The sequence below is a fragment of the Silene latifolia genome, chromosome X (assembly GCF_048544455.1).
Source record: "Silene latifolia isolate original U9 population chromosome X, ASM4854445v1, whole genome shotgun sequence".
In the NCBI taxonomy this organism is placed as follows: Eukaryota; Viridiplantae; Streptophyta; class Magnoliopsida; order Caryophyllales; family Caryophyllaceae; genus Silene; species Silene latifolia.
The window spans coordinates 70,492,547-70,505,159 of NC_133537.1; the positions used below are offsets into that span (position 1 = coordinate 70,492,547).

Below are 12,613 nucleotides of genomic sequence, written 5' to 3' on the forward strand. Positions count from 1 at the left end.
AACCGGGTGGAAGAGGGGGGAAGAGGGAGCCAATGCATGCACTAGTTGTTCTTCACAATGATCACTAGGTTTGCATGGCTAGTTAATTAGGGTAATCATTATGCTTACCACTCACATAATAAACATAATATTATCCTAAATCCTCCCTTAATTTCGGTACATATGTAAAATGGAATCCATTTTATTTTTGTCAATTTGTCAATATGTCACATGTCACATGTCACATAAAATTGTTATGTATTTTTAACATATTAAAAATCAACGTATTAATAAAAATACGTCATATACAAAAATCGACCTAGTAATTCATGATTACTTGTACCAAAATATTTTACCAATTATAAATCACAACAATTTGTATTTATAATAATTCATTCAATTTAAATTGTTTCCTTAAACAATAATTTCATCTGAGTAATGAAACAATTCGATTACTCAGACCGTATCTCATTTAATCAAATTTCACACGTAAATATTACTTCCAAAATCGTCCGTCAATTTTAAATAATTTAATTGACTCGTAACGTTATATGATCAATTAAATGATCAATTAAGAGTGTTACCCTTTAGGTATGACCTAAGGGGATCAACTGGTCACCACCGTCTCACGACAGTAATGTCAAACTCTAGTCAGCCAATCATTACCGATATGTGTGGACCAGTTGACAGTAAAATATTACTTCCCAATTGTATTCTTTATAATGAGACTTAAACATGTGATCATCATGATCAACAGTTGTGATCGCATTATTGTCGGAGGACACATATTCCAACAGTAATGCCTTTACACTTGGAAAACCAGGTGATCATATCATTCAAGTCCATAGGGACTTGCATTTTCTGTTGAAAAAGACCCAAACCCTGTCTAGTGTACTGACATTCAGAGAACAGATGCTTGTGATCTTCAGTAGCCGCAGCACAAATTTTACACCCACCATCCACAATATACCCATTCTCAACAAACGATCCTTAGTAAGCAAACGTTGATGCATGATCCCCCAGCAGATAAACGAAGATTTAGGAATATTTAAAGTATTCCAACAAAGGAATCTCCATCTTACCTTAGGCTGATTTCCACAGAGCCAAGAGTATCCTGCTTTCACAGTATACTCAGTAGGAGTGTTTAGACACTGATTATTGGTGTAAGCTTGCTGAAATTTTTTCATAATATGTGTGATCTTCTTCCACGTGAGAAACCCACCTGACCCAAAGATGATCCTTTTTTTTAGCAAGCCACCAAGTATACTTACCCAACAGAGCCATGTTCCAATTCTTAGCATGTTTTAGACCTAAACCACCTTCCTCTTTGCTAAGACAACAAGTATCCCAACTTATATTTGGAGCCTTTTTATACTCATCCCCTCCACTTCATAAATAGTTCCTACAAATGGAATTAATTTTGTTTATAATACCATTTGGAATAAAAAAAAAATGGTTGCCCAGTAGGAGTGGAGAGTTGAGAGGACAGACTGTACCAAAATAAGCCTACCAGCCTAAGAAAGATGTCTGGATCCCCACCCTCTTATTCTGGCTACAATTCTATCCACCAATTTCATACCTTCAGCTTTAGTCAATTTTTTTGCAGAAATGGATACTCCCAGGTACTTGAAAGGCAAATGACCTTTATGGAAACCAGAAACTTGCAAAATATTCTCCATAGCAGAAGAGGGCATGCCATTAAAAAAGATCTCAGACTTAGCTTTATTCAAGGTCAAGCCTGAAGCATTAGAAAAAGTAGAAAAACTCCTCAACAGCCACATGATGGAAGTCTCAGTACCCTTACAAAAGAGGAGCAAATCATCTGCAAATAACAAATGATTTAACCTGATGTGACCACATAAAGGATGAAATCTGAAGCCATCTTATAGAGCAACCACCCCTAAAATCCTGGGGAGATATTCCATGCACAAAGTGAAGAGGAGGGGGGAGAGTGGGTCTCCTTGCCTCAGACCCCTTTTACCCGGGAAAAAGCCAAAAGAGCTACCATTAACAGACAAAGAATAGGTAGGAGATGTCACACAAGCCATGACAAGGTCAACAAATTTCTTTGAAAACTTTAAGGCCTGAAGCATTTGCTCAAGGAAGGACCACTCAACAGAATCATAGGCTTTCCTCAAGTCTATCTTGATCATACATCTAGGTGATGAGGATTTCCTATTGTAAAGCCTCATTAAATCTTGGTAAATCAAAACATTCTCAACTATATTCCTCCCTTTCACAAATCCTCCTTGACTCTCATTAACAATATCAGGTAAAACTTTGTTGAGTGTAGTACACAAGACCTTAGCAATGCACTTATAAATAGTGTTGCAGCAAGTTATAGGTCGAAATTCCAAAACTGATTTAGGATTAGAGACTTTAGGGATAAGAGTGAGGGTAATAGTATTAATTTGCTTCAGAATTTTACCAGTTTTGAAAAAATCTTAAATTGCAGCAACAGTATCAACTCCAACTATCTCCCATGAGTCTTTGTAGAACTGACTAGTGAAGCCATCAGGCCCAGGAGACTTCACAGAAGGAATGGAGAGAAAACTGGAATGAATCTCATCAGCAGAAACAGGTGCCAAAAGGAGATCAGCATGAGCCTCAGAAATAACTGGCCCTGTTCTAACAGTGGGGAAATGTACATGTGTGGTACTTTGAGAACTCCCAAGCAGCTCCTTGTAGTATGTTAAAAAAGCAGTCTCTATATCATGAGAGTTAGTGTAAAGACTATCATCAATGCCCCTGATATACATCACCCTGTTATGAATCTGCCTAGTTCTAATATGACCATGGAAAAAACTAGTATTCTCATCACCCATCTTAAGCCAATCAATCTTTACTTTCTGACTAAGAAAGGAGTGCAGTACCTTACACAAATGTCGATAAGAAATAGTAGCCTCAGACTCAGCTTCCATAATAACATGATCAGTAGGACAATTGTGCATTTGAATTTGTAGATCATCCAAAATAGCTTTGGCCACCCCAACATCTTTCTCCATATCAGCAAATTTGTTCCTATTAAGTAATTTCAGTGGTTTCTTCAATGCTTTAAGTTTTTTAGCCACTTGAAACATTAAGGTCCCAGACACAGGTTGATTCCAGACATCTTGCACTACACTCTGAAATGAAGGATCTAAACTCCACATATTATTTTACCTGAATTGAGGCCTCCTTTGTTCCCTGGTATGTCTTCTGTAGCAGACACAAAGGTTGTGATCAAAAAGGCCCTTAGGAAGAAAATGAGCATAAGAATTAGGATACATGTTCATCCAGTCATCATTAACTAGGAACCTATCTATCCTAGAGAACCCCCTGGAAGCAGGATTTTGCTTGTTGTTCCAGGTGAAAAACGCACCTTGACCTTTAATATCAGTAAGACCACAATATTGAACACAATCCCTAAATTCAACAATGTCATTCCAAGTTACATCTCTCCCAATCCTTTCATTATAATGTAACACATTGTTGAAGTCACCACAAACCCCCCAAGGCCCAGTATACAAGTCATGAGTATACTTCAGCTGAGTCCATAAATCAGACCCCTGACTGTCATCATTAAAGCCATATACCACAGAGAATAAGAAAGAATCACCAGAAGCAATCTCAACTACTCTAACAGTAATAATTTGAGCATCACAATGCAGAGTTGTAATAGCAAACACACTAGGATTCCAGATTATCCATACTCTTCCCCCAGGATGAAAATCATTATTATTAACACCTTGCCAAGTAGGAGCAACATTATTCAAAACAGAGAGAAAGTCATGCCCCTTAATCTCAGTTTCTACTAAACCATAGAGACCAATATTATTCTGAAAAATGAATTTTTTAACATCCATTTGTTTATTGATCCCATTTATTCCCCTAACATTCCAACTGCCTATATTATCCATTGATTTTAATCCCAGGTGGTTCCTCCAGTCTCCCTTCCATTGAAATGTCACTTGTTGTATCAGTTAGTGCTTCAGCATAAGATTTTGATGGAGATAAATGGGTCTTTTCTAACTGGTGTTCCTGCCTGGAAACCTGTTGCAGCACTGAGACAGATGGGATGTTTGAAGAGTCATGATGGATTGGCCCCACAAAAGGCACCTCTGACACAGCAGAAACCTTGCTACCAGATTGCATAGCAGCAGGTCCTGGTGGCTTTGGTCTCCACACCTTCTGGACTGGCTTGGGCTTAGGCACCTGCACTTTCTTTTTCTTACATATTTATGTAGTGTGTCCTATCCCTTTACATACTCCACAAATAGTAGGTTTCCATTCAAATTCAGCAAGACAAGACACATGGTTACCCTTCTCATCTAAGAAAAGCAACTTATCAGGAAATTCTTGACCAACTTCCACTTCTACCAGAATACGAGCATAACCAAGCCTTGTCTTATCCTCATTAGCTCCATCCCTTCTAATGAATTTTCCAATAAGACCTGTCAATTTCTCTAGGCTAGCCTTTCCCCAGAATTGAAGTGGCAACCCACAAAGACGCATCCAAATAGGAACAAATTTGACACGTTCTTTCAATAGGCTACACGACTCAGTCCAGGGCTTAACAACCAGAGGCTTGTTATCAAACATAGGGAAACCTTGTTGTAGTGCTAAGTTCTGACACTCTTTTGTAGGAAATCTGACTAGGAAAACTCCATTGGGTAGAAACGAGATTTTATCGAATTTGTAGACTCCCCACAACTTAGTAATGAAACCAGAAAGTAATTCCCAAGGAGGATTACCCCCAAGAACATAACAGACCACAGCAGTATCCCAAAACTTAATCTCTTCATCCACATCTTCCTGAGTAAGCTGCAACAAGGACTTAGAGGGAGAGGGTACAGAAGTCGAGGCCTTAAGAGGAGAAGACCGTTTACCTGATACCTCCGCCCAACCTCCGCCATCATCCGCCTGCTCAGGAATATCAACATCTTCAACAACAATTTCCGAGAGATTAATTTCAGGAATACCCACAACTTCACTCATAGATTTTGTCTTCTTCGCATCCTCAGATTGAGGACAAACAGTGGCTTGAGACGATTCCGCAACATCCATATCTAAGTTCAAATCAGAGCAATGAGAAAATGAAAGACGAAGTTTAGCCCTAGATCAAATTGTATGCTTTTTGTTATTATTTTGGGATTTTTTGGTGATTTTTCTTGCCATTGTGCAATCAAAACCTAGAGAGAAGGCAGAGAAACCTCACTCTAAAATCCCCATTTTTTATGGTGATTTTCTTGGCCGGATAGTTGGGGTGTTACAATATAACATATATATATATATATATATATATATATATATATATATATATAGAGAGAGAGAGAGAGAAGGGATCAACTAAGGTCCATAGAAATATAAAGTCCATAAGTTCTATTATGAGCCATTGGATGGAAGGAGATGGAGGGATGAGATCAACCCCCAAAAAGTGTGTTCATAAACTAATCTCACCATCTCTCTCTCCTCATTCACTAATCCACTCTAATTAATCACTAATTTACTTTATATTTCTTTTCCACTCATCCATTTCTCTTTCATCTTACACATTTCATTTCTCTCAAACTCTAAAAAAAAAAACCCAAATAAATAAAAAAAACCCAAAAAATCCAAATAAATAAAAAAACCCAAAAAATCCAAATAAATCAAAAAACCCAAATAAATCACCCACTCCTCTCTTCCTCATTCACCACCACCCACCACCACCCCACCCGTCACCAACTAACCACCCACCACCCCCGCCGCCGCCCCACCGCCGCTGATGCGTTTTTTTTTTTTTTTTTTTTTTTTTTTTTTTTTTTTTTTTTTTTTTTCCGTTTTGTGTTAATTTGTATGTTTTGAGTTGTTTTTTCCATTCATTATTTTTTTTGTCTTTTATTTTATTTTAGTTGTCTTTTATTTTGTTAGTTCTCATGTATTATTCATTTTCTTAAATCTCTTTTTGGTATACGTTTTTTTTAAGATTTCGTGTTTTAAATCTCGTTTTTTTTTTTGAGATACTTTTTTTCATCTAAGACAATAATGGACTAAAGTTATACAAAAATGAACCAAAGTTATACAAAAATAGACCAAAGTTATACAAAAAAAGACTAAAGTTATACAAAAATTGGACTAAAGTTATACAAAAAAATTGGACTAAAGTTATACAAAAAATGAACCAAAGTTATACAAAAATGAACCAAAGTTATACAAAAATGGACCAGAGTTATACAAAAATGCACCAGAGTTATACAAAAATGCACCAGAGTTATACAAAAATGAACCAAAGTTATACAAAAATGAACCAAAGTTGTACAACAAATGAACCAAAGTTATACAAAAATCGACCAGAGTTATACAAAAATGCACCAAAGTTATACCAAAAATGGACTAAAGTTATACAAAAATGAGCCAAAGTTATACAAAAATGAACCAGAGTTATACAAAAATGAACCAAAGTTATACAAAAATGAACCAAAGTTATACAAAAATGGACTAAAGTTATACAAAAATGGACTAACTTTTGTATAACTCTGGTGCATTTTTGTATAACTCTGGTGCATTTTTGTATAACTCTGGTCCATTTTTGTATAACTTTGGTTCATTTTTTGTATAACTTTAGTCCAATTTTTTGTATAACTCTGGTGCATTTTTGTATAACTCTGGTCCATTTTTGTATAACTCTGGTTCATTTTTGTATAACTTTGGTTCATTTTTGTATAACTTTAGTCCAATTTTTTGTATAACTTTAGTCCATTGTTGTATGACTTTAGTCCAATTTTTGTATAACTTTGGTGCATTTTTGTATAACTCCAGTCCATTTTTGTATAACTTTGGTTCATTTTTGTATAACTTTGGTTCATTTTTGTATAACTTTAGTCCAATTTTTTGTATAACTTTAGTCCATTGTTGTATGACTTTAGTCCAATTTTTGTATAACTTTGGTGCATTTTTGTATAACTCTGGTCCATTTTTGTATAACTTTGGTTCATTTTTGTATAACTTTGGTTCATTTTTGTATAACTTTAGTCCAATTTTTTGTATAACTTTAGTCCATTGTTGTATGACTTTAGTCCAATTTTTGTATAACTTTGGTGCATTTTTGTATAACTCTGGTCGATTTTTGAATAACTTTGGTTCATTTTTGTATAACTTTGGTTCATTTTTGTATAACTTTAGTTCATTTTTTGTATAATTGTAGTCCAAATTTGTATAACTTTAGTACAAAATTGTATAACTTTAGTCATAAAATGTATAACTTTAGTCATAAAATGTATAACTTTAGTCGTAAATAGTAAAAAAATCAAACAATAAATATGAAAAATATGAAGAAAAAAAAATAATAACAAAAACCAAAAAAACTCATAATAACAAAAACAAAAAACCAAATAAGAATAATAAAACCAAAAAACCAACAACCCAACCAAACCCGAAATCTGAAATAAACCAAATAACAATAAAAAAAAAAACCAAATTTAAATATCGTGTGTATAACTCTAATGCACGCAGTGTATAACTTTAATAGACAAGATGTATAACTTTAGTCCAAAAATACTTTGGTGTTTTAAGTCGTAAATTGTATAACTTTAGTCGTATAACCCAATTAAATTAACAAATTATATACAAAAATAAAATGTTGGTGAATGACTCATGAGAATAACAAATTGTATGCATAAATCTAACAAAAAACCCGTAAATCTAACAAAAACCGTAAATAAAACAAAAAACAAAAATAACAATGATCACTGAAGTTGTACATAAGGGCATTGAAGTTATTAGATCTAAAATAACCAACAAAAAATTAACAACCATCAATAACAAAAAATTATTAGATCTAAAATAAATACATAATAACAAGACGAATTTACAAGACGAAGTTTGAAAAAATAAGTACTAAGACGAGATTAAAACAAACATATAATAAGACAAGGATTTCCATAAACAAATTTAAAAAAAAAAAAAAAAAAAAAAAAAAAAAAAAAAAACAACGGGGAAGGAGAAAGGTGATGCACTCGCATCTTTTAAAAAAAAATTGACACCAACAACAACACTAACAACCGCCACAACGGAGCTACAACAATAACAACCACAACAACATTGACACCAACCGCCACAAACACCACCACCAGCCGCAACAACCAACAACAATTGAAATAAGGAAAAAAAAATTGAAAAAAAAAAAAAAGAAAAGTAGATCTGGAACGGTTGGTGACGGAGGGACGGTTCAGAGGAGGAGTGGCGGTAGTGCGGGGGGGAGGAGGGTGCGGGCGGCGTTGTCGGGTTTGGAGGGAAGAAGATGAATGAAGTTGTTCTTTTTTTTTTTTTTGGTTTGTTTAGATTTTGATTTATTTAGGTTTTTGGTTTTTTTTGGTTTGGTTTTTTTTTTTGAGAGAATGAGAGAGAAAGAGTGAATGTGAGAAATGAGAGAGGATGAGTGAATGAGGAAGTGAGTTGGGAGATTAGAATGGTGGTAGAGTTATACACAATTAGGTAGAGTTATACACAATTAGGGAGGGAGATTAGGGAGGTTCATTTGTGACCCTTGAATGAGATGTAATCTCATCCCTCCATCCCTTCCATCCAAAGGCCCTTATAAGGACTTAGGGACTCAATGGATGTAAGGACCTTAGAAGAACCACTCTATATATATATATATATATATATATATATATATATATATATATATATATATATATATATATATATATATCCATGCACTCTCAAAGTCTTGTTCATCCACATCATAAGGTATGTGTATGGGAGGGAAAATATGTCGCATATACAACAAGCCTAAATGATGTGATGACACATGAGGAGTAAATTACTTTGTCCCAATCAATAGTTATTATTGTTGAAATATGTGAGCGGGATTTCAAACAATGACACAACACGGGATTTAATTGGGTCGGGTTTCTGTTGAGCTCTCTAAACACGAATGACCTATTTACTAAATTAGTCTTCTTTTTTCTTGATCATTTATCACATAAATATTTAAACTTTCCAAATATTGACATGACACGAACTCGACACGAAATTAACGAGTTGGGATGAGCCTTGATGATCCATTTATGTAAGTGGGTCAACACGAACACAACATGATACTTAATGGGCCAGGTGTGGGTTGAACTTTGAAGGGTTCGTGACCCGTTTACATGTGATACGAACCCAACACGACCCGATCTATTTGTAAGTTTTACCCCTAAGGGTATCCAATTCCCTTGTTATACCAACCCATCACTATCATACACCAACATCCACTACCACCACAACTACCTATCACCGCCGCTGCCATAACCACCACGCCCTTCGTTGCTGCAATAACCACAACCATCCTCGTCGCACCCGTTTCCCTTGCCTAGTAAGTCGACCAACCCACCCCCTTGCAACCCAAAACACCAAATGTGGTGTTTTTAGGAGTGGATGAGGGGTTTTCGAGGGTGAGTGGTGATTTTTGGAAGAACATTATTAAATATCCTGTCATTTATTTTGACGAAGATTTAAAAGGCAAACCTTGGAATTTGGCATGGATTAATATTAATAATGGGGATATGTAAAGCTAAACAAAAGATTAAGCTCATACAAGGAGCCTAAACTAAAGGTGGGTGTAAAATCATGTATTTGCTTGCTTCATTTGCTCAAGCTTTTCCCATGCAGTTAAACTCTACACGAGAAAAACAACCACCACAATTGTCTTACCTCGTTTACAGTCACATTATCAATGGGGAGTACTTTGCATTCATCAATATATGTAGTAGGATACTCTTTAACTGCAAGCATTATTAGAAATGAAGCAACAAAAAACACCCGAGTTTACGAAAAGCTCATGGTTACGAGACATCATTAAGGAGAGCACCCCTCAAATTGCCGCAATCCAAATTACTACCACTATAATCTTCACCATATCAATAGCATTTTTCATTATGATTCTTGGCGTATTCATCAATAATCGAATCAAGGAATTTCTAGTCTCGGAAGAAGACTACTTTGTTCCTCCAAATAATATGTCGAGTTATAGTTTAGGAAGATCAATACAAAGGGTTGAGTTCAGTGACTGGATAGCTCCGACTGAGTTATGGCATTCAATGTCGGATGAGGAGCTTGTGTGGCGTGCTTCAATGGCACCGGGGATTAAGGATTACCCGTATAATAGGACTCCTAAGGTGGCCTTTATGTTCTTGACAAGGAATTCGTTGCCCTTAGCACCGTTGTGGGAGTTATTCTTCAAAGGTCATCAAGGGTTTTATTCCATTTATGTACATAATTCATCAGAGTTCATCAATGAACCACTTGAATCTTCAGTCTTCTACAAACGAAGAATACCAAGCCAGGTCTGTACCAGTTGTTGTACATTGTCGTCATACGCTTCTTTTTTCTTCTTTCTTTGTGATAGAGAGTAAATATTTTCATTTCCGGGTTCAATTTCATTATTTTTGGGATTAGGAATATCGAGAAATTACTGAATCAGAAAAATTATTTGTAATAATATCCGCTCAAAACTAATAAAACCTTACTCGAATGAACCCGAGTTGGACCCAAAAAATAAAATTCTAGCAGATTGACATATAGAATGAGTTAAGTTGATATGACTGGTTTGAATCAAACCTTTGTAATTTTGATTGTGCTAACCCAAAACGACATGATAAATTGGACTGAATCCGACAATTAAAATGTGTTTCCAACAAAATGAGAGGAGGCAAACGGATTCTTTACGCTTTCTAAAAAAAAGCACATAAAAGTAAAGTAGGAGCATTTGTCTTATATGGGGTAGGTGTTCCCATGTTTATAAAGCACAGTAATTTTAATAAAAAAAAAAAAAGTTGTCTAAAAAGAGAAATGTAAAGAATGCAATAACCCAAAAAGGAAAAAGTAAAGAATCTGTCGAGTCGGTGGGAATAGCAAATTAAATTTCAGTCAAAATGTCTCAACTTGATCACGTTAAACTATACATCATCGTCGCCAGATGTTAATTAATACCAAGTGCTTTGTTACAACATTGCAGGGAGTAGAATGGGGAAGATCAAGCATGGTAGATGCCGAAAGACGGTTACTAGCTAATGCCCTGCTCGACTTTTCGAATGAACGGTTCATCTTACTCTCTGAATCTTGCATTCCTCTATTCAACTTCACTATAACCTATAAGTACCTCATCAATTCGAAACACAGCTACATTGGATCCTTCGATGATCCAAGAAACGTGGGTCGAGGACGATACAACAAGCGAATGGCTCCTACCATTTTGCTATCAGATTGGCGAAAAGGGTCTCAATGGTTTGAACTTCACAGGGAGCTTGCCATTTCAATAATATCAGATAAAACATTCTATAATGTCATTAGAGACCATTGTAAACCTCCATGTTACATGGACGAGCACTATTTCGCCACGCTTGTTGCGAAAATTGGCAACGATTTGAACTCTAATCGAAGCGTTACTTGGGTTGATTGGTCGAGGCCGGGTTCTCATCCTACAACATTTGTTAGAAGAGATATTTCAGAAGAGTTTTTTATTAGAGTAAGAGGTCAAATTGAGTGTGTTTATAACAATATTTCGGGATCTTTGTGCTTCATATTTGCAAGGAAGTTTCACCCAAACACCTTAGAGCCTTTGCTGAAATTGTCACCTGTATTGTATGGTGTTAATCCGTAAGACTATGATGGTCAATAACTCATCCATCCTAAGTATGATGGTCCGCACACTTCAACCTTCGTACTTTATTCTTATGCCCTTGGAGTTTGTAAATGTCATACTTCAAGGTTTCTTCCTATATGTCGGATCTTGGGTTATGAATTATGATTCTTAATCTAGCTTAGTTGATTTTGCATTAAGATTTCATATCGCTATTCTGCACATCCAATTAATGTTTCTCGCTATAAGTCATGTACTATCAAATAAGCCATTTTAGGGACCGTTAGTCAATGAAAATTGCTTCCTACCTATAAACTTGTTTATGCTTATTGTTTTCTTTCAATACAAGTATTCCTTACTTTATTGTCTTTGTGTGTCGATCTTGATAAGCGTGACTAGTATTTTGATACACACCGGAGTTTTGAGAAGCGTGCTAGTGGGTGATATCGCACTAGGTAGCTTAGTTGCTTGCATTCTAGCCTTGGTGTCGGACAAGAGTGCGCATCACCACGATCCGCCAAAAGTACCCAACTCTGAAGTTTGGTGTGAGAGCCCGGTCTTCCGACGGGTTTCTACGGTAACTCATTGATTCATCGAAGATCGAGACAAGTAGCACGGAAGTTCAAGAAGGGAGTACCAAAGATCGAGTAAAGGCCTTAGAGGCTCTAGTGAGCGAGAAAATTCTCTATCTTGAGGGCATTATAATTCGAATGGGGGAGGGCCTGGAGAGGTTGGACGAGACGGTCTGTTGTAAACCTTGAATCGACAATGGACGGGATAAATATCCGACTCCAAGAAGTTAGTGATTCGATCTCCGACAACATGAGGAACACATCGATCACCTCCATCGAAAAATCAAGCAACTCAGAAACACTTGCGCCACGCTCCTAATACGGTGGGCAATAATGTAACACCCCCTCATACCAAGGTACCTTACCAAGGACTACCCTAGCATGAAAGGTTGTTACCATCTCGGTTGCCCGAGGTTAGTATATCAAAAGCAACAACTCAAAACACATTTATTAAAGTACGAAAGATTTAAAGTTT

The 12,613-nt window shown here is 36.0% G+C and overlaps 2 protein-coding genes across 2 annotated transcripts; one reads left to right on the plus strand and one right to left on the minus strand.

The window, feature by feature from the left end:
• Window positions 1-2,423: 2,423 nt before the first annotated feature.
• LOC141617592 (uncharacterized) lies at window positions 2,424-3,131 on the minus strand. The gene has a single exon (XM_074434775.1). The coding sequence runs from the start codon at window positions 3,129-3,131 to the stop codon at window positions 2,424-2,426; it is 708 nt and encodes a 235-aa protein (XP_074290876.1).
• Window positions 3,132-9,162: 6,031 nt separating this feature from the next.
• On the plus strand, window positions 9,163-11,829 carry LOC141621437 (glycosyltransferase BC10-like). Its single transcript, XM_074437957.1, has 2 exons — window positions 9,163-10,271; window positions 10,943-11,829. The coding sequence occupies exons 1-2, from the start codon at window positions 9,729-9,731 to the stop codon at window positions 11,585-11,587; spliced, it is 1,188 nt and encodes a 395-aa protein (XP_074294058.1). The 5' UTR covers window positions 9,163-9,728; the 3' UTR covers window positions 11,588-11,829.
• Window positions 11,830-12,613: the final 784 nt, after the last annotated feature.